The 22,425-nt window shown below is 48.0% G+C and overlaps 1 protein-coding gene across 5 annotated transcripts in view; it reads right to left on the bottom strand.

The window, feature by feature from the left end:
- The window catches only part of MYO7B (myosin VIIB), a 64,144-nt gene that overhangs the window by 6,081 nt on the left and 35,638 nt on the right, over window positions 1–22,425 (bottom strand). For all 5 annotated transcript variants that reach the window (XM_081189310.1, XM_081189307.1, XM_081189308.1 and 2 more), the window contains 17 exons: window positions 21,743–21,869; window positions 20,755–20,874; window positions 18,589–18,762; window positions 14,549–14,776; window positions 14,080–14,247; window positions 12,892–13,009; window positions 12,665–12,791; window positions 11,494–11,663; window positions 9,878–10,101; window positions 8,853–8,980; window positions 7,575–7,732; window positions 6,449–6,602; window positions 5,996–6,151; window positions 5,041–5,146; window positions 3,492–3,605; window positions 2,535–2,622; window positions 831–937 (listed from right to left, as the gene is read on the bottom strand). In XM_081189310.1, coding sequence (XP_081045436.1) covers window positions 831–937; window positions 2,535–2,622; window positions 3,492–3,605; window positions 5,041–5,146; window positions 5,996–6,151; window positions 6,449–6,602; window positions 7,575–7,732; window positions 8,853–8,980; window positions 9,878–10,101; window positions 11,494–11,663; window positions 12,665–12,791; window positions 12,892–13,009; window positions 14,080–14,247; window positions 14,549–14,776; window positions 18,589–18,762; window positions 20,755–20,874; window positions 21,743–21,869 — 2,467 coding nt within the window. The remainder of the gene's footprint in view (window positions 1–830; window positions 938–2,534; window positions 2,623–3,491; window positions 3,606–5,040; window positions 5,147–5,995; window positions 6,152–6,448; window positions 6,603–7,574; window positions 7,733–8,852; window positions 8,981–9,877; window positions 10,102–11,493; window positions 11,664–12,664; window positions 12,792–12,891; window positions 13,010–14,079; window positions 14,248–14,548; window positions 14,777–18,588; window positions 18,763–20,754; window positions 20,875–21,742; window positions 21,870–22,425) is intronic.

Below are 22,425 nucleotides of genomic sequence, written 5' to 3'. Positions count from 1 at the left end.
AGATTAATCTCACCTGTGTATTCCAAAAGATCTACCTCCTTCAAACCAAGTAACCCATCAATTCTTTTACCTTTTAGTATGATGATTAGCCTTCAACAAAACCACTTGCCAAGGTAATTGTGCAGCCCTCCCTGCTCTGGAAAGTTAATGAAGTGATAAAGAACCTTTGAAGTTTTACTATTGTTTGGGACAGTTAAGCTCAATTTCAAAAGGTGGAGAGACAAAGGAAGCATCTTTAGGAGAATTCTTCCTTAGGCATCTTATCTATGCTAATCAATTAAGCAAGCAGAGAAACCAGATCAAACATACATGGGGTGGTATTCAACTAGCAACTGGAAATTAGTGATCATTACTAAAATAGGTCTTAATTTCAATGGGTCTACTCTGAGTAAAACTTAGTTGAATACCACCCATAGAACTTGATTCCTTCTACCTGCAGCCCCTGAAGTTGCTGATTTGCCCTGCTGTATCTGCTGCTGGTAGAGAACCAGCACCAGCACCAGTGCTGATTTGGGGAAAGATTGGATTGATTTTGAGTGAAATCTAACACACACACCCCCCCCCCCCGATTGTGTGAGATTTTGCATGCTCTGCAAGCTCTCCCCAAATGGATACGATTCTGCTGATGGCGGCAGGGCAGGTGGGGCACCCATAGGCATGCTGACTGCAGGGCCTCTGCCGCTTGTGTATCGTGGTGGGACAGGACTTCACAGTTGGCTAGTAGAAACTAGGACTTTACTATCAAGACTGGCCATGATTTGTAGACCTCTCATCATTATTGTTATCGCTACTGTCAGTGGTATGCTATAAATATCAACCCTGTTAATTACCTGATGATAATGAAAGATGCAGTCAGCCTTCAAGTCCTTCCCAGGAGTCACATTCAGCCATAACTTTCTCATGAAATACACCTGGTAATTCACAGTGGTGGGAGCCACTAGGAAAACAGTGTTATATACATTTAAACAGAGAAGAAATCTCGTAACACACATTTATATAGCCTGATTATGCATAAGTATTTTTTTTATGCTTCACATTACTCTCCAGAAAGCCAGGTGCCAAAAATATGGTCCCTAGCCCACCCAACAATGAAACTGAATCCAAATTTAGAAGTTGGCATACAAGCAAAGAAGGAACCTGTAAATATATTCTCTTCTACAACAAACAAAGACAACATGGACTCAAAATTTAGCCTTAAGTGAAAGACTAAGGAGAAATTGTGATAACAATTGGCTTTAAAAAAAGGAGAGCATTTTTTTCTACTACTTCAGACAAGAAGCAATCAGTATAAATGAAGGTACAGTAGGATTATGCTGATGAACAACAAGTCCCCCCCCACACTTTCATCAATCTCTGAACTGGGGGCAAAATGTTTCCATCCTTCACAGTGGCAACTGCCACTTTAAAAGAGGTCACTGTGTGCAGCACAGTCTTCCCATCCCTTGGCTGGGGGTGGTATTGGGATCTGCATATTGCTGTGGATGGGGCCTTCCTCAAAGAGGCAACTCCTGCCACTTGAAGGAAGGCAGTTTGCAGCATTGTGAACCATGGGATCCTTCTCCGTTCTTGACAAGTATTTTGTCAAGAGATAGGAACAGGGGCCCCAATTTTTAAGGAAAAGGTGAATCCACTCGCTTTGGAGAATGCTGCATTTTAAGAGAAAACTTGCACCTTTCTCTCCGAAAAGCTAACTGCATGAAACTTCAGCTCAGTGCTTTTAAGGAATATTTTTACCACCTTTTTAGTAACAGAACAGTGGGTGGGAGTCACCTAATTAGCACCATCAGTGGAAGCTCTGTGCAAGGACTTCCACATGTGGAACAGGGCTCCCCCTCATTCTCCCCTGCACCCCCTGAAGTTGGCTCAGGAGTGTGTTCCATTAGGAGAACTCCCAGAGCAGAACATAGAGGAAGGAGATCACCCCATTTTGCAAGCTGCAATGTTTGCACAGATGGAATGATTGAAAGAGCACAATGCCAAATTCCACCCAATGTGCTTAGGGAAGTTGTAGAATTGTGATCCTCAAATGTTTTTAAAAAGAGGATGGATAAGCATCTGAGGGATAAAATAATACATTGAGCAAGTCCTGCTTTACCTGAAAGATTTAAACTGAATAGTGATGCTCAAGGTCGTCAACAAACACACTAAGTTTTAGGTTTGTTCAGGAAATGGAATCGTGCTGTCTCCTTTGAGGATGTGGGGGCTATGATATCTTATCTGGCAATGAACAAATTTCAAAGTGGAACAAGCAGTTGCCAGATCCACCAACTAATGTGGCAAGCGAAAATTATTTAGTTAACTAATGTCTGGAATCATTCCACTATTTTTAAATGATCCTTTTTGTCAAGCTGGGACAGCCAATTCATGTCACCAGGTGTAGACACAGAACACACACCAGAGAGCAATGATAACAAAGAGAACTGATTAATTCTGGCAATAAAATGGGTTGCTTCCTGAACTCTTCCTCTGTTTCCTAATATCAGAGCTGTCCCTGGTAAACAAACACCCAGGAATCCATCCACCCATTTCCATACCCTCTCTGCTCGGCCTGTTCTTCCGCGTCCAATCAGTCACCTGTCTCAAAGAGTCAAAGAAGTAATCTGCTTCATTCTGGCTGATCACCTAAGAAAGAAAAGATGAATGAGAGGGGAGTTTGCACAAAGAATCAGTTCAATCCCCATAGTTCCTGTTGCAGTAACTTATGAACAGCTTATGGAATTAAACAGAAATGATGCTGGCGTATGTTAGACCATGGGTCATATTAAACAGGTAAGTAAGCCCATGACTTACACACATTTCACTTGTGTGTACAGTGGTACCTCAGGTTAAGATCTTAATTCATTCTGGAGGTCTGTTCTTAACCTGAAACTGTTCTTAACCTGAGGTACCACTTTAGGGGCCTCCCGCTGCCACCGTGCGATTTCTGTTCTCATCCTGAAGCAAAATCCTTAACCCGAGGTACTATTTCTGGGTTAGTGGAGTTTGTAACCTGAAGGGTCTGTAACCTGAGGTACCACTGTATTCAGCTTTGTGTGATAATAAATAAATAAAAAGGGGGTGGAAAGGGACAGCGTCGGATTTAGGGCAACGAGGGTGGTTCCAACCCAAGGGGGTATAAAATTGAGAAGATCCATTTGGGGGTGCCAAATTTTGGCCTTGCAAAGTGTGCCATAATGCAAGTTTGCCAAAGTCCACTCCAGAAAGAGGGCAGGATTCTGGGGGAAATGACTTTGGCGATCCCACCTGCCACTGAATGTGTTTTTGAGTATACACAATTTTGGCTTTAGGTGCGATTCCTGGAATGTAAACCCTGCATAAGTTGCAGGCTTCCCATATGAAGGAAAGAAATTAAGCAAAAAAAGCATTATTCTTTCACCCAGAAAAACAAGCTGAAGCATGCATTATTATCACATAGAGCTCACAGTGGATATGTGACCAAAAGGGCCTATCAAAGACACTCGCTTTATACGGCTGCCCTCTCTGCCAATTACCTTGTCTGCAGTCTTGACAAAGAGGCTGAATCCTTCCCAGGAACTCAGTTCCATCTGGCTGGCGATAGTCTCGCACAGAGTCCGTACTTTTGTGTTTGTCCCTACCTCAAATGCCTGGAACAAAACAGTGGAGGGACCAAAGTGAGTAGACTGGAAGGAAAGGGAACGGAGGACCACTTGCATGATGCACACAAACCGCTAAGAGCCGGGCATCTGTCTCCTTGGCTCCAAGCTGCACCAGAAGCCAGTGAAGGAAAACATGCAAGTCCATGCTGAGAGGCAGCACCTCTCTCTATGTCCACTGGATGCTGAAGGCAAACGTGAGGAACTGGCTGTCATTGCAACCTAGTTTCTGAGATCTTCTCAAGGGCATCTGGTTAGCCACTGTTGTCAACAATCCTGACATTATTGTTATTAGCGTTTATTGTCTCCTTTTGTGTCCATAGCATTTTATTTAAATACATATTTTTAAATCTTGCAAATATAAGAAAAAGAAGAAAAGCAACATAGATAGCTCACATTAAAAATAATCCACCAATCCTGATTTAAACATATATATTAATATAAGCAGCCCCAGTGGCAGAGCTTCATGCTCCGGCACCGGGGGGACAGAGCAGGCGGGGGCAGGGCTGGCCTGTGTCCTGGGGGCGTGGCACGCCGCCTGTGGGGGCATGGCGCTCAGTGCGGGCGGGGGGGCAGCTGTGATGGCACCCCACCGGGATCGCGCTGCCGGGGGCGATGCACTCACCCCGCACTTCTCTTCCTCCGCCAGTGAGCAGCCCATGTGTTCAGACAGATGCCTGAATGAGTGGCCATGCCAGTTATGAAACATTATTAAGGAATGGTACCTGAATTTGCTAATACGGACAGTAAGCCCACAACCTATACTCATTTAGCTTGTGCATATTCAGCTGTATGCACTTGACAAGGGTGAAAAAGTGACTGGGTTCCCGGAAAAATAACCTTGGCAACCCTCCCACCATTGACCCAAATGGGTTTTGATGATAATACGATTTTGCCTTTAGGTGTGATTCCCCAAAATGTAACCCCCATGCAAGGTGCGGGCTTACTGTATTCATCCCCCCCCCTTCCATGTCCACTTTTCCTGCAGTATCAAGTCTATTAGATTGTATGTAACTGTACAATATGGGACACAGGTGGCGCTGTGGGTTAAACCACAGAGCCTAGGACTTGCCGATCAGAAGGTTGGTGGTTCAAATCCCCGCAACGGGGTGAGCTCCCGTTGCTCTGTCCCTGCTCCTGCCCACCTAGCAGTTTGAAAGCACAAAGTTCAAGTAGATAAACAGGTACCGCTCCGGCAGGAAGGTAAACGGCGTTTCTGTGCGCTGCTCTGGTTCGCCACATGACTCAGAAGCTGTATGCCGGCTCCCTCGGCCAGTAAAGCGAGATGAGCACCGCAACCCCAGAGTCAGTCATGACAGGACCTAATGGTCAGGGGCCCCTTTACCTTTACCTTTAACTGTACAATATAAAGAACAACCTTCCAATATATTTAACAGATACGGGTAGATAGCAGAGTTGGCCTCACCTGCTCTGTATCATTTGGAAAGTAAACCTTGTGGGAAATCTTTGTGATATTCTTCTGGATCGCCTCCACTTCCATGCTGTGTGGGGCCCACTTCCGACAGCCACTCCTGGAAAATAGCAATGCAGGTAGAAATCTCAGAGGTGGGCATTTGCTCATGGGCAGCTGCCATCAGTCTACTGCAACTCAGCCTTATGCAGAGTCCGAAAATTGGTCCACCTTGTTCAATACTGTCTACACTGACTGGCAACGGCTCTCCAAGGTTTCAGGCAGAGAATTTTTCCCAGCTCTACCTGGAGATGCTGGAGACCTTTGCATGCAAAACATGAGCTCTGCTACTGAGCCAGGGCCATTCCTCAAGTTAAGCCACTAAACAGCTATTAAGAGAGGAGGAAACAGAGGCTTCTGATGGAAGAGTAATAGCTACCTTGACATGAATTTTTGTGCTCCTAGATGGCTCCTCTCTCACCCCGTGTTCTTCCTCCTACTAAGGGCTGAACTCTAAGACAGGTACAGGGCTCTGAGGCACCTGTTGCTTCAAGTATAGGATTTGTGAAGAGGCTTCAGCTAAAGAACCAAACCGTCATAGAAACCACAGGGCTCTCTCATTCCTTAAATGTAATTATTTTTAATCTAAAACGAACCCCACTAAAGCAAGAGCCCTCCAGCATCACCTGCTATTCAGAGGGAGCTGCCTGTGAGTTCTGCAGAAAAGAGAAATGTGTGTATGTCTTGAGCACATCTGTCTTATGCCCACATCTGTCATGCTATCAATCTCTCCTGGCATGGAAGAAAGGTTAGTCCCTTTCAATGTCTTTTGTACATTAGGTTACATGTTGCATATGCTTTACCGTATATGCTTTACATTTCCTGCCACCTTGCACAAGGTGGGACCCTGCTGTTACCTTAGGGACAGAGGACACAAAACCTTCTCAAAGGATTGATAAAGCCTCTGTACCTCATCACCCTTTGCATCCTGCGCCTGCAGTCCACAGCCAGGTTCTCTTTCAGGCGAGTCTCCATAAATTTCTGAGCATGACTCAGCAGTGATTTACTCGGAGGGAAAAGGCCTGTGCAGAGCCAGAGTAATTGCCAACCACTGTTCAGGCTGTACCTGTAGTTTGGAGGGAAATAATAATAATTACTTAGAAACGTTAATATGTTTTATTTACTTAACCCAACAGCTCTTGAGACTTAGGAAACTATCCATCCAGCTGGCTTCTTTGTGACCCCCCCCCTCCATTGTCACCATAGGGGTGGAAATGGCTTCCACTGCTGGATTTGGAGATTCTGGAAGCCAGATACCTCTGAAAGCTCAATAAGTTCTTTTTCTGACAATGACCGAGAAATACATTGATATAAAAAGGAACTATCCTGTAAGAAATGGTTGGAAAGGTCTGGCCCTTGGTACCTGTTGGTGTTCTCTGTCAGCTGCTTCATGATCTGACAGTAGATCTCATCGCGCAGAACTTCCTCCTGAATTGCCACTACAAATATCTGGTCGGTGAGCTCCGCAGGGGACCTCTCCTGCTTTGAGGGATAGTCTCCCATGTATCTCATGATAGGTGAGCAAAGAGGTAAGGAAAAGTTTGCAGAGATGATGTGCAATTTCAAGCACCTCTCCTTTTTCAGAGAACTCCTAGTGACTGAGCCCTCTGGTGACAATTAGGTTGTGCTGCCTAGCAAAAACTATTAACAGGTCACCTTACCAATTAGCACTGCCTTCTGTAACTTCTCCTCTTTTGGGGGGTGTTAATGCTATGAACCCCTCCATCATAGGCTCAGGTTGTATATAGTATGAACCATTTATCCTAAAGACACCACAGTCTCTGCTGTGCCTCATACATGAACCCTGGAATATGGCACCATTGTGTCAAGCAAGGGAACCAGGCAGAGGGCCTTCTCGGTAGTGGCACCCGCCCTGTGGAACGCCCTCCCACCAGATGTCAAAGAGAAAAACAACTACCAGACTTTTAAAAGACATCTGAAGGCAGCCCTGTTTAGGGAAGCTTTTAATGTTTGATGGACTATTGTATTTTAATATTTTGCTGGAAGCCACCCAGAGTGGCTGGGTATGAATGAATGAATAAATAATTTATTTTTATTTATTTTTATTATTATTAAATTGGGGTGGTATGCAACCCTAGGGACGCGGGTGGCGCTGTGGGTAAAACCTCAGCGCCTAGGACTTGCCGATCGTCAGGTCGACGGTTTGAATCCCCGCGGCGGGGTGCGCTCCCGTTGCTCGGTCCCAGCGCCTGCCAACCTAGCAGTTCAAAAGCACCCACGGGTGTAAGTAGATAAATAGGGACCGCTTACTAGCAGGAAGGTAAACGACGTTTCCGTGTGCGGCTCTGGCTCGCCAGATGCAGCTTGTCACGCTGGCCACGTGACCTGGAAGTGTCTGCGGACAGCGCTGGCTCCCGGCCTATAGAGTGAGATGATCGCACAACCCTAGAGTCTGTCAAGACTAGCCCGTACGGGCAGGGGTACGTTTACCTTTACCTATGCAACCCTATCACCAGCATAAAGGATATCAATGAAGGACTGGCAAGCAAAGTCCCAGAGGTCAGAGTTGGTGCACACCTTCTTCAGTAAAGGCTGTTTTAGGGGTTCCCTAGAGTGAGCCCAGAGGTGACTCCGCCCACGGGACTTGTGTAAGACCGCCTTGCTGATGGACTCCTTTTCAGGAACTCTGGGAAAGCAAAAGAACATTTTCTCAAAGCACTGCCATTTGGACTTACATTTTTACCTATCCCAAGCAAATGTTAACAGAGAAAATCTATCTGGACAGGTATACCTGGCTGCAGTATTATTTGCTCTGGTAAACTCAAGCTTGGATTGCTGCAGTGCAGTACATGGGGCTGCCTTTTAAGACTGTTTGGAAATTGCAGCTTGTGCAGAATGCGGCCACTCAATTGCTGGCAGGTTCAAAGCAATGCACTCGCACCACAATTTTGCTACTCCCCCTCCTAGTAAGCAGGGGTAACACACCTGCCAAAAAGCTAGGATTATGGCTCTACCCTGCCTGGCATGGATCCAACCTAAAATTCCCTGCACCTGCTAATGTTTACCAATATTGAAACAGTTCACCCTTTAGCACAGAGGTGGGGGACTGGACCTGGCCAATGGGCCATGTCCTCCCTCCCCCCCCCACTCCAGCTTGACAGCGCCATCTGCTGAACAAGGGAGTTCCTGATAGGCAACTCCCTAGTGCAGCTGATCCCAGCAGAGCTTCCTATTGGCACCAATCAACTGAAGAGTATTAAGAGTGACCTCTGCTTGCCTTGGAACAGTTGGGAGTGCATGTTGAGCTCATGAATGTTCCTATGCAGCCACACCTGATGTCACATATGGCTTAAGATGGGCATGGCTTGGAGAAACAGCCTCACAGGTCAAATTATGACCCTTGCAGGAGCTAACTAGACCCTTGGGGAGGAGGTTTTCACTGCTTCTCTTGCACTTCTGAAGATTAAGCCCCTTTTTTCTATGTTGCCAAATGAAGATTGGTGCCAACTCTGATTTGCATTTGAATGTGGGGAAAATCCTGGCTGGAACAGTATCTCAGTGCCCATCAGCAGAGGAGTGGTCAACCTTCACTGTGTCCTCTACTTCACTGCAGATAAGGAATGGCAAGAGGGGTCACCACAAGAGTCATTTCCATCACATGGAAGATGGAGTGGGATGCAATAACTAAGACGGGTTTAAGCACAATAACATGCAACTGTTGGTTGAAAAAGCAGCATGACTTTCAGGAAGTAAGAGGCTCTGGGAGAAACTGAATAGGAAGCTGCAAGGCACAGGGATAAATATACCTGAAGTGCTCATAGGAGAATTCTTCCAGAGTATATGGCTTCACTTTTGCTTCTTCTTCCTCATGCTCCTCTGTGCGAGAATTCAGTGACGCCAACCTCCGTTGTTCAGGCGACATCATCAGCAGGCTCTGAAAAGACACAGCCCCTTGAAGGCTACAGGCTCCTTGCCAAGATGTCAGACACCGACCACCCGTGCTGATGCTTCAAGGAAAGATTTGTGGGCAGGATACTCATTTCCTGCCAGGTCTGCTTACAGACACTTCTTCAGAGCAAGGAAGGATTACCAGGCCTGCCAACATTTCCCTTAATGAGGGGGAAAGTTCCAAAAGAATTCCCACAGGGACAAGCATTGCATTAGAAGAGGCCCCAAGAGAGTCAAATCCAGATATCAAGTCAATGCATAACTGGAACTACTGTTGCTGCTTGGATGTACTTGAAACTTACATGAAACTGCTAATTGAAACAAATACTCAAAACAGAGAACAATGTTAAAAATGCAATTTAAAGTAGTTCAGTAATAATTACAGTCCACAACAGATCAAAAGTTTCCATTTATGGGGGAATAACTTCCAATGTTCTGGTCTCAGTTTTAGTTTTAATAAGCATGTGAAAATTCTGAGCATGCTCTGCTAAAGATTTAGGAATTCAAGAGGAAGCCTGATTTCTACTAAAGCTCTAAAACGGGATCCGAGTTAGCTTTGACAATTTCCCCAAAGGCTCCAGCAAGCCCTTGTTCAGTACTGCTATTTTCTTCCATTCCTCTGAAACACTCTACAGATTTTTTTTGTGGGTTTCAGCATGTTACCTTAATAGAGGTCATATCCATGCCATACATTTAATGCACATGGCTACCCTGAAGAATCCTGGGAACTGTAGTTTACCAGTCACAGAACTACAATTCCCAGCACCCTTAGCAACCTACAGTTCTCAGAACTCTTCATTTGGAAGGGGAATAGGTGCTTTAAAAATATGATGATGATATGAGCAGAGATGGGATGGAAGCCATTTATCTTGGTTATCCTTACCAGTAACTGACTAGAAGGTTTCGTAACGGTGGGGATGACGTAGATTGCATCTTGTGACACAAGCCCAGATTTACCAGTTCGCTCATTCTGAGCATAGATCCACCCTTGGCTTCCTTCCAGTCTTCTGCCACGGGCATGCATCCTGCCTTGGCTTTTTTCTAGTCCCCTGTCCTTGGCTAAAATCAGCAAATCCCCCTTCTTAAATGCCAGAATTGTGGAGTCATCTGGGAAGCAAAAAGAGAGAGAGAACTGCAGTAATGCTGTCCAGCCATTGCACATCAGAGAGAAATCCAGGGGTGGGGAGGGGTGGAAAAGTGTTTTCAGAGTCAGACCAAGCCATGAGGCCTCAGACTTTCTCACAAGACCTGTAGGGATCGGTTATGCAGCCATTTTGTGCAAGTATTGATATCTGAGTTTGTATTAGGGGGGCCACTTCCTAGAAGCTGAGCCCTTTTGGTCCCCCTGTGATATTTTTTGGAGGAGGACAGACCTGCCCTCTGTGGAGGAGGCCAAGTGCGGAACAGAGCACAGTGCAGCTTCAATAGCCTGCTCCTCCTCCTCCTCCTCCTGCCACAGAGGGGAAGGGGCTGCTGGCCATGGAAGACATGCTGCTGACATGTTCGTCTCTGCCCCCAGCTCCTTTGATGTTGGCCTCCACATTCTCCATCAGAAGCTGGTACCTCTGGTTTGTATCAAGCATGTGACAAGTGGGCCATGAGACTAACTTGCCATGAAATGAACAGCAAATCACATTTGTTTATCTTGTGAACTGCCTGAGATCTTCGGGTGAAGGGTGGTATATAAATTTAACAATAAATAAATAAGGAAGATGTATGTCAAATTGTGTTTTGTGCTCATAAGGCTGTGTACACACCATACATTTAAAGCAGACACATCCTGCTCCAAAGAATCCTCTAAACTGTAGTTTAAGCCACACAAAGCTACAATTTCCTGCACTCTTACCAAGAATCCTAGGATTCTTTTGGGGGTGGGGTGGGGTGTGTACAGTTTCCCTTCTTTCCCAATCTTGTTTTTACCTCAGTGACCTGTCTAGTTTTTGTTCCATTCTTCTGCTACATCATTACCTGTTTCTGCTCATGTTTCCCACTAACAATTTCTCATGCCACCTCAGGAGATGTGGGAGATTTGTGACTGGATCTCTCAACACTTTCCACTTAAGAGTATTTCTTAGAATCAAATGGTATATAAATTGTGTTTAATAAATCAAGAACATGTTTTTCCTTAAAAGAAGGTGGAGAAGCTGAAGCATTTGAACTGAGACTGCAGGAAAGACGAGGAAAATTTTCCCTCAGTTCTTCCAATAGCAAAAGTCCATCCTTATCACGAGCTGGGTGTAAAGCTAGGTGGTTTACTGTTTATGAGCCAGGAATGCTGCCTCATTTTGGTAAACAGCTCAATGACATCTTTCACTAAGAGGGGACAAATGATGCACACAAGTTTGGATCGGACCACATCAGCAGCTGCTGGGGGAGTCATAATCTGCCCCTGACATCTATCAGCAGAGAGAGGAGCCCAAACCAGCCCTCCACTGGACACATTGATTCAGCGTAACCTGATCCTTGGAAACTTCTCCATCTGAAAGCACCCTAAGTTACCTTGCTGCTTATTTTCTTGCATTGCCACAGCATACTGTGACCTCTCTTTCAGTCCTTGCAGAAACATGACCACCAGCTCAGCAATGACAACGCTGTTGGCCGATGTCAAGACAAACTCTTCAGCACGCAAGGTGTTAAGGGTGCAACTTTGTCCGAACGCCTTGACTGCCCTGTGAAACACAGAAGTAATTTGTTAATTACTCTGGGAGCTGCAGGAAAGCAAAGCTCTACATCTACCTACAGCCTTCAGAATAAGAGTCCAAATGTCCTCAAATCCATTAATTCAAAGACACAGTAGAGTCTCTTAACATGGATCAAAAAGCAATGGGTGGGAAGGACAAGACCTGATGTTTTCCAAAGCCAGAACAGAATCACCAACTCCTAGTGGGAGGTCAAATTTGTACATTCAGCCCTTCCATGTCTCCTTACAGAGACATCTTATCCTGCAAGACTCATTCTCAAACAAAGAGGGAATTGGAAGCACAGTGCTGTAAGGGAACAGTGAGATGATATAAGATTTCCACACCTGCTCCTTGAAGAAGAGGATGCTTTTTAAAACTTTGGGGAAGGGCCATAGTTCAGCAGCAGAGTCTGGTAGGACTAGGAAAGAACACTCTGAAATCTTGGGAGAGCTACTGCTAGCCACTGTAGGCAGTACTGAGCTAGGTGGACCAGTGATCTAGCTCAGTGTAAGACAGCTTCCTGTCTAAAACCTCCCCCTGGCATAATTGCCAAGGAAGGAAGACAGAAGAATCAAATGTGGCCAATGATATGAAGAGCAGGTAGGAGCTGAGCACCCTTGGGTCTCTTGAGAGTTCCAAGAGAGGACTCTGCTGCTCTGCTGTGAGGGAGCACTCAGTCATGTCACCTGCCTCACTGCAATAGTCCCAGTGGAGTGCCAGCCCCTGCATGGTGGTTTTTGAACCCCAAGTTCACAATCCCACTGACAATGGAAGACTTCCAGCACTGTCTCCCACTCAGTTCTTGACCTTTCCTTGCATGACCAGTAAGGGATTATTTCTCAAGCTTCCTACGATCAGAATGTGCACATATTCCAAAGTTTCCCGAGAGGGTCCTGCGATGATGAAATGCATTTCAAATATTGTGCAGAATGTTGGTGAGGATGCAGTACCTACATTCTCTTGGGCCCATGGTGTCCTAGCAGACTTACCTGTTTGTGTGGATGCCAGTGATTTCTGGGAAAGACAGGTCTAGAAGTCTCTTTTCTGACTCATCTAGGAAGCAGATCCCTTTCCAATTAATTGCCACTATGAAATGGTTCTTGGGCAAACTTGGCCCTGTAAACACAATTTTTAAAAAGGTAGTGTGGCAACCTTTTCTTACCTCAGATATTCCTCCCCTCTGTACCCTCACCCACAAGAAAGGGGTTGACATTACCTGAAAATTTGGTGACCTCAAAGAATCTAGAAAAGAGCAGAGGCCACTGAAAGCGGGCAAAATCCACCAGCTGCTCCTTCACATTCTGAGGGGAAAGTCGGTCCTGGGTGTAAGGGGCCTGCAACATAGAGATGCAGAGGTGACTAAGTCTGTTCCCTTCAGTGACAACCATCTCTCTTCTGTGTCTATGCAGACTTTTATGGGGAAAACCCTCAAAACTCCATTCAAGCCCACAGATTTAGAAATACTTTAAAATCCTTTGAAGTGGCAGAGCTGCCATTAAGTACCTCCAAACTGCCAAAGGCCAGATGTGAGCTGTCTCCTTTTGACTTAGCAACAGCTGCAGCCACATATACAAATAAGATTGCAATTCCCCTGGGAAAACAGGTACTGATGATGCACTTCTGCTCTCAAGAGGAATTGCAGATGTGCAGGAACGTGGATATTTCCATGGGCATGCATGTCATCACTGCTCTGAGAGACTCTGGGATACTTGACAGCTTGATCATGGAATGTGCACTGAGTGTAGATTCTCAAGCGGACCCATGTCCAATCCATATTTCAGTCTGGAAAGTATGGATCAAGTGAGTCCAGTTTGGAATTCATGTTTGCTGAATTCCTCCAAATGCTCTGCAACACACAGGCGATACATGGGATTTCCTGGTGCACATCCACCGAGGATAAAATACTGAAAGACGACCGTCAGTTCTCCCCAAGTGTTTCAAAGACTGTTCACTCCAGCTGCTATTGCCACCAACGCAGAGGGGGAAGGGCACAGGGAAAGAGAAAAGCTGCAGGAGAACAGAAGAGGTAAGTGGGAAATCAGCAGCAACAGCAGCAGCAGCAGCAGCAGCAGCAGCAGCAGCAGTGAATGCTCAGTGAAGTGAAAGAAACAGGGTGCACCATTAGCAATCCATCACCCCTGTCAGGCCCATACACAATTTGTCAACTTGTTGAAACCTCTCAATTGTCATAAATTCGTTCAGTGGGACCCCCTGCTCAATCCTCCTTAGTAAACCATAGGGGGCAAATATATTGGTCCTCTTTTCCTCTGCCACATTCCTCTAGGACACTTATTTTCTGTTCCAGAAGAAAGCACAGAAGGAGAAATGCATTATAAAACAAAGTTATGTAAGACAGAAGCCATGGGATATGTTAGTCCCAGTATGTACCCCTGGGTGTTCTTACCTTAGCGTGAGCATATGTGATGAGGCTCACCCACTTCTCCTTGGATTTAGACTTCAGCAGCTTTGCTGGGATACACTCCTGGAGCATGTTTTGAACCAACTCATTTTGGATGGACTCTCCAAACTGGACGTAGCAATATTTGGCTCCTATCTCCACCAAGTCCTCCTCCTATGACAATTAATCAGGTTTGGTGATTTGCTAGAAGAGGCTTTAACCTAATGTCAGTCATTGCCCAGACTAGACAAATTAGATATTCATCTTCTCCCAAGCAGGTTTGATCCAGAGGTTTGTATAGCACACATATACAGAAGAATGAATTGCACTAATGTCATTGAATAGAATATTGAAACAGTAAGGAAATATCCATTTGTCAAAGAAATGCCGCTGGGAAGACTGATTATGTATACCCAAACCAATCCATTTCCCAAAGTGCCTTTGGACTCCATGTATTAGTAAATTAAAAACCTACCTTCTCACAGCGGTATTCTCCATATCGAATGCCACGGATGATTTGATGATAGATGAGCTCAGTGCTGACACGATCTTCCTTAGAGTTGTGCCAGGGAGTGAAGACCTCTTTCCTGAAGTACAGACGCCAGGGAGTGTGGCGTTCGTGGCCACCCTTCTCCTTTTCCATTTGTTCACACTGGGAAATGGCATCCATTATGTGTTCCCGTTCGCCACCAAGTGACCAAGCCTAACAACATCAACATCACCCATTTCAAAGATAAATGAGGTTGTTTTCCTTAATGGATATTCTAATAATGTCGGGAAAATGCCCCCAAGTCATCTCATGTAAGGGGATAAGTTGTGAGTGAAAATTACACAGTAAGTTATATTTCACCAGGATAATTAATTAGCAGCATGGTGTAAGGCAGCCTTCTCCCCATATGCCCAGACCCTACAATCATCATCTGAGATCCTTCCTCCTGTGCCTCCTGCACAAGAGGTACAGAAGGTGGCAACATGAGAGCAGGCCTTTTCTGAGGTGGCTTGTGGAATGCTGTCCCTAAGGAGGTTCGCCTGGCACCTTCATTATATATATCTTTAGGTGCCAGACAAAAATGTTCCTCTTTAACCAGGCCTTTGGCTGAATAACATTCTACAGCTTTATAAATGTGTTTGTGGGTTGTGGGGTTATTGTTTTGTTGTTTCAGTTTTATTATTATTATTTTCAAAGAGAACAACAACTACCAGACTTTTAGAAGACATCTAAAGGCTGCCATATTTAGAGCAGCTTTTAATGTTTGATGTATTACGGTATTTTAATATTTTGTTGGAAGCCGCCCAGAGTGGCTGGGGTATAAATAATAAATTATTATAACTTATTATAAACCAGTGCTTTTTTTCTGGGGATACTCAAGAGTACGCCAGTACCAGAAGCATTTTTTCTAGAAGAAAAGCACTGGTTTTAACTATTTATTTGTATTTCCATCTTGTATTCTTATCCTGAGATTTTTTTGAAGAGCAGTACATAGATCTAAAAAAACCTCACAACCTGGTACCCTCCTACAACTCCTATCAGCCCCAGGCCAGCGTATGGTAATGCAAGGATGGGAAGGTGGTTTCACTTTATGCCCTTCTAGGGTATTTGTTGATGTCAGGGCAGGGGCTTGATACAAACACTATTCCTTAAAAAAGCCATGTGTGGAACTTTGTAGATAGACACATTTGTAGATATTCAAACATGAGGTATAAATGCATACCAAAACCACCCCCACATTTATTCCACTGTATTTTGAGACCCAGCTAGAAGATAAAAGGTCATTCCTTACTTGAGTATCCAAGGTAGGTTGATATAAATGGGCTCGTTCTTTAAAAAGAATGTCATGTAGACTTTTTGCCCATGCAGACGGAATATGCACGTGTGACTATTTGTGTGAATCTGCTACCAGGAGCACAAAATCTACAGGCTGCATGCAATGGGCTACTTATCATAGGGATGTTAGCCATAGTATGACTTTCACATGACCGAGATAACCACAAACACATTCAATCTACATCGGTATATGTGTGTGTTTGGCCACATTAAAAAGCCCAAAACGCAAACTGGTCTTCAGATCTAAAAGCACACCTTCCTTGCTGCAATTATGTGGGAAGATGGCCAACAATCAGGCTTAGAATATGGGAAATTGCATTTTCACATATGAAGAATTGGGCTACACTGATGGCAAAGAGCCCTCTCCCCCCCCCCCCGCCTTTCACACACAAAACATACCGTATTTTTCGCCCCATAAGACACACTTTTTCCCCTCCAAAAATGAAGGGGAAATGTGCCTGCGTCTTATGGGGCGAATGCAGGCTTTCGCTGAAGCCTGGAGAGCGAGGGGGGTCGGTGCGTACCAACCCCTCTCGCTCTCCAGGCTTCAGGAAGCTCTGCGCAACCCTCGGGAGACCGGCTCCGAGGGTTGCGCAGAGCTGCCTGCAATCCCGGGACCAGCGCAGCTCTGCCCGGCCACCGGGAGCCTGGGGAGAAGCTCCGCCCCGCTCCCGGTGGCCCTGCAGAGCTGCCTGCGCTCCTGGGACCAGCGCAGCTCTGCCCGGCCACCGGGAGCCGGGGGAGAAGCTCCGCCCCGCTCCCGGTGGCCGTGCACAGCTGCCTGCGCTCCTGGGACCAGCGCAGCTCTGCCCGGCCACCGGGAACCGGGGGAGAAGCTCCGCCCCGCTCCCGGTGGCCCTGCAGAGCTGCCTGCGCTCCTGGGACCAGCGCAGCTCTGCCCGGCCACCGGGAGCCGGGGGAGAAGCTCCGCCCCGCTCCCGGTGGCCCTGCAGAGCTGCCTGCGCTCCTGGGACCAGCGCAGCTCTGCCCGGCCACCGGGAGCCGGGGGAGAAGCTCCGCCCCGCTCCCGGTGGCCCTGCAGAGCTGCCTGCGCTCCTGGGACCAGCGCAGCTCTGCCCGGCCACCGGGAGCTGGGGGAGAAGCTCCGCCCCGCTCCCGGTGGCCCTGCAGAGCTGCCTGCGCTCCTGGGACCAGCGCAGCTCTGCCCGGCCACCGGGAGCCGGGGGAGAAGCTCCGCCCCGCTCCCGGTGGCCCTGCAGAGCTGCCTGCGCTCCTGGGACCAGCGCAGCTCTGCCCGGCCACCGGGAGCCGGGGGAGAAGCTCCGCCCCGCTCCCGGTGGCCCTGCAGAGCTGCCTGCGCTCCTGGGACCAGCGCAGCTCTGCCCGGCCACCGGGAGCTGGGGGAGAAGCTCCGCCCCGCTCCCGGTGGCCCTGCAGAGCTGCCTGCGCTCCTGGGACCAGCGCAGCTCTGCCCGGCCACCGGGAGCCGGGGGAGAAGCTCCGCCCCGCTCCCGGTGGCCCTGCAGAGCTGCCTGCGCTCCTGGGACCAGCGCAGCTCTGCCCGGCCACCGGGAGCCGGGGGAGAAGCTCCGCCCCGCTCCCGGTGGCCCTGCAGAGCTGCCTGCGCTCCTGGGACCAGCGCAGCTCTGCGCCGCCATCCCGAGCGGGGCGCTAAGTCCCGCCCCGCTCGGGATGGCGGCACAGAGCTGCCTGCCGTCGCGGGACTGCAGGCAGGTCTACGCCGCCATCCCGAGCGGTGCGCTAAGTCCCGCCCCGCTCGGGATGGTGGCACAGATCTGCCTGCCGTCGCGGGACCGCAGGCAGGTCTACGCCGCCATCCCGAGCGGTGCGCTAAGTCCCGCCCCGCTCGGGATGGCGGCAGAGATCTGCCTGCCGTCGCGGGACCGCAGGCAGGTCTACGCCGCCATCCCGAGCGGTGCGCTAAGTCCCGCCCCGCTCGGGATGGCGGCAGAGATCTGCCTGCCGTCGCGGGACCGCAGGCAGGTCTACGCCGCCATCCCGAGCGGTGCGCTAAGTCCCGCCCCGCTCGGGATGGCGGCAGAGATCTGCCTGCCGTCGCGGGACCGCAGGCAGGTCTACGCCGCCATCCCGAGCGGTGCGCTAAGTCCCGCCCCGCTCGGGATGGCGGCAGAGATCTGCCTGCCGTCGCGGGACCGCAGGCAGGTCTACGCCGCCATCCCGAGCGGTGCGCTAAGTCCCGCCCCGCTCGGGATGGCGGCAGAGATCTGCCTGCCGTCGCGGGACTGCAGGCAGGTCTACGCCGCCATCCCGAGCGGTGCGCTAAGTCCCGCCCCGCTCGGGATGGCGGCAGAGATCTGCCTGCCGTCGCGGGACCGCAGGCAGGTCTACGCCGCCATCACGAGCGGGGCGCTAAGTCCCGCCCCGCTCGGGATGGCGGCACAGAGCTGCCTGCCATCGCGGGACTGGTGCACTTCTCCCCATCGCCAGCCCCACAAGCTCGGGGGACAGCGGGGAGGCAGAGCGTGCCTTCCCACTGTTCCCCGACCTGGTTCTTCCAGCCCCGCACCTGGGGGGGAAATAAATTTTTTTTTCTTTATTTCCCCCCCAAAAAACTAGGTGCGTCTTATGGGCCGGAGCGTCTTATGGGGCGCAAAATACGGTAACTGAAATTTAAAAGAGTTGTGTAGATGCCTCCCACCCCCAAATGCATTTACGCAGATTTCACCCCACATGCAATGTTTTTTCACCTTGTCATACAAAGCAATATAGAGAGAGAAACCAAATGTATCCTTCAGGTTAGTTTTCTCAGCAACACGCTGGCAAATTTCCTTTGCAATGGAGGCTGAATCTGCCGAGACTGTGATGCTGCTGCCATTCATCAAGGTCACGCTAAGAGTAATAGGCTTCTTATTCTTTGTTGCCTGAAAGCCAAAGAAACACAGGGGCAGAGTCACACAGCAACTTTCTCCACACTTGCTCAATGAGAGTTCCAAATCTTTACACAAATATCCACCTTTCAGATAAAGGGGAGAAACCTGACTCTTCTAGATGCTATTAGACGAAAGTAATTATGTAGTAACATTCAGGCTTCTTCTGCTCTAAAGCTCTTTAGTACTGCAGACACATTGCTTCTCTGCAATTAACTGGAAGGGTTTAATAATGAAAGTTCAGCACACCACTTAATCCAGCAATGCTCTTCCTTGTGGCCAGCAAAGATCCTTTCCAATATTAATTTTAAAAAAATCTTCCCCATGATCCTGGATATAGGATTAGTAATATATACTGCCTTAATTGTCCCTTGAATAGCTTATCTTAATTGCCTTCATTGTTCTTGCAGCTGGAGTTGGGGTTTAATTACAAGTACTGTATGTTCTGGCGTATAAGGCGACTTTTGAACCCTGGAAAATCTTCTCCAAAGTTGGGGGTTGCCTTATACGCCGGGTATGGTTGTGGCAGGTGGCAGTGGCTGCGCGGGATGCAGCCAGGAGCGGCTGCGGGATGAAGAGAGCTAACCCGCGCAGCGACAGCCGCGGGGGAGGCAGCCAGGCAGCGGCTGTGGGCTCGAGAGAGTTAACCCGCACAGTGACGGCTGCGCGGGATGCAGCCAGGCAGTGGCTGCGGGCTGGAGAGAAGAACTGGCGGCGACTCTTCCCACCCACCCTGTTCCAAGCCCTTGCCCTCTCGCTCGCTTGCCCGCCCTGCCACCATGAGGACCACTGGATAGCAGGCAGCTATCCCGAAGCAGCAGCAACCGCGGCAGCCTCCCCTTCCCATGGCGAGGTGGTGCGCGGCTTCAGCCGGTGCTCCAAGGAGGTGGGCATCCCCACAACTGCCAGAACTACCAGCCGGTAAGCGGAGCCTGCCGCTTTGCTGGATGGCCGATTGGGGCTCGCTCGCCTCGCCTTGGGCTGCTGCTAGTTGGCTGCAGGCGGGGGTAGTCTTATATGGAGAGTATATCCCAAACTCTATATTTTAACAGGAAAAGTTGGGGGTTGTCTAATACGCCCAGTCACCTAATACACCGGAATCTGTTGTATTCATTTTAAGAGCAAAATATCAGTACTGAATTTTGCAATAAAAACTGAGATTCTACATAGCAAGATAGCATTATATTCTCCAGAAATGCACTTCCTCATGGCCAAACTCCAAGGAAAAAAAGAGAATAAATGAATACTTAAAGACTCGACACTCCTGCCACAGGAATGGAAATTGGTACTGGGACAACCAAAAGAGGCTGTTCAGGGGCTGGGGAGCACGGGGGGGGGGGCACGGGACTCAGCAGTATTTTGCCTATCCGCACTAGGCAGGTTGTTGCTGCAATCACGTTTTATTGCAAAAATTATATGTTTTTGTCATCTATCAGAACTGGAAAAACAGGCAAGGGGGACAAGATACAAACCATCTACTGCAACAATCTGCCAATGGCATCCATGGCTTCCACACTGGACACTTTCTGTGACAAAGCCACACTTTCCTCACTCACTTTTTAACATGTATCTGTATGACATCATGAACAAGACAGGTCTCCCTCTCAAATTTCCCTTGTACTGCCTTTCACATTTCCCCCCAAAGCTCAGGAGAAAAAACTTTTTTAAAAGCCCTGAATTTAATAGTTGCCCTATTTCCCCAAGTGCAGGTGCCTATTGTGCTGCTATTCCAGCTGATTAGACTGCTCTGGTCATTTATTAGCTTGAGCTCTGTCCCGTTCCTTCTGTATCATCTGTCCCTCATCACTAGGAATCAAAACTATCACTTTGGCCTTTGTCTAAAGAGTAAGTGAACACAAGGAAGCAATTCCAGACAGACTAGTGCAGAAAGCAGTAAAAAGCACAGACCCCATAAGGAGGTTAACTGCCTTCTGTTACAACCCAGCAAGATTCATCAGTGTGAGAAAAGGATAAGATGATGGTTACCTGCAGCTCCAGCCAACTAGGCGGGTCAGATCGTGTTCCATTCATATATGTACGCTTCAGTCTTTCAGCACAGTATGGGACATATAATGTTGGTCCACCCTGGATGAAATTCAGTAGGTACTGGACGTATAAAGCAGACCACAGTATTAGAAAGCAAAGAATATCCCCAAATCCTTATTAACCATCTAATACAGGTATGTAGAACTTGTGAAAATATTTACTCTTGGTTTACACCTCTTTTCTTTCTGGGTTTTGAATATCATTTCCCAAACGACATGATATTCTTTGACACTCCTTGACCTCAAGGAGAGTGACATTTTTTTCTAGGGTTGCAAATGTGGAAGGAGAAATTTCTTCCTACCCCACAATTATGCACTGCTACCTTCACTGCCACAACCATCATCTTGACTGCCTTCTCCTCATTCATCCCGTCTTCTGTGGTTGCCAGGAAAGAAGCTCCAAGATGGCACCAGGATCCAGGACTGCCAGCTTGGCCCTGTGACCATGGGTGCCTGGGGGCTGGGGCCATGGGTGTCATGCAACGTGCATGGCCCTGGCACTGAAATTTGTGGGTGCCCAGTCCCTTCATGGGGAATTTTGTGGGTACTCGGGCACCCAGGGCTCCAGGGAGTTGGAACCTATGCCAGGATCCTAGAGTTGCCAATGAGGTTATTTTAGGGTAACAGCATCTCATCTCAAGATGGTGAAGTGGTGGAAGGTGACAGTGTGGGGGAGAGGAGAGGAGAGGAGAGGAGAGGAGAGGAGAGGAGAGGAGAGGAGAGGAGAGGAGGAGGTGGGGAGGCACCATGAGGGTGAGGGCAGCGGAAGGTGGTGGTGGTGGTGGTGGTGGTGAGGGGCAGTAGCTGTGGGCTTTTGTCTTAGGCAGTTTCCCCTCTCTATGCACACCTATCACAGACAAAATCCTGTACATTATTGATATTCTAGATTCCAACATACTGTAAAAAAAAACACCCTGCAGAATAACTACCTTCACAAACTTGTCTGAAGGACAGAAGGAACTAAGACAGAGAGACAGCAGAATCCAACCTCTCAGATAACTGGTTTGGTTTTTATTCTCACTGAGTTGCTTGCAGATCTGACAGTAAATTTCATCCCTGTGGAAGAAAACTAATTAGCAAAATAATCCTCATCCCCAATGACAGACTTTTTGCTAAACAGATCCTTGTACAATTTCCCTGCTACAAGCGGGTGTACTTGAAGCCTGTTTGATTACATTCTGCTTTTTGTTTTGTAATAAATGCTGCACCTAGGCATCTTATGCTCAACCTGGTAGAGATCTACACAATTTTTAACACCTTTTTCTAAGGGCTATTTGCAGGACTGGCTCAACACATTTTGCTGCCTGAGGCAAAGGCCCTCATATCCCACATATAAAAGCCCTACCTATGCTACACTTCTGCTTCATTCTTGTTCTATCAAGAATGCCTAATTCAGGGGTTGCCAATGTGGCACCCATAGGCCTTGCAGAGGGCTTTCCTGGCACCCACAGGGTCCTTGCTCCCACCCCCCTCCTTGCTGAAATTAGGCTGGAAAGAAGCCACCAATTTTAAAAAGTTGGTGTTCTGCATGTGGTGCCCATCTCAGTTTGCAAATGGCCACAGACCCACAAATGTTGGCCTAGTTAATATACCAGATATACAGAATGTTAAA

Source organism: Podarcis bocagei (assembly GCF_964188305.1).
Source record: "Podarcis bocagei genome assembly, chromosome: 4".
Classification (NCBI taxonomy): domain Eukaryota; kingdom Metazoa; phylum Chordata; class Lepidosauria; order Squamata; family Lacertidae; genus Podarcis; species Podarcis bocagei.
Note: the sequence above shows the minus strand (reverse complement) of the source record. Positions and strands in the feature narration are given on the sequence as shown.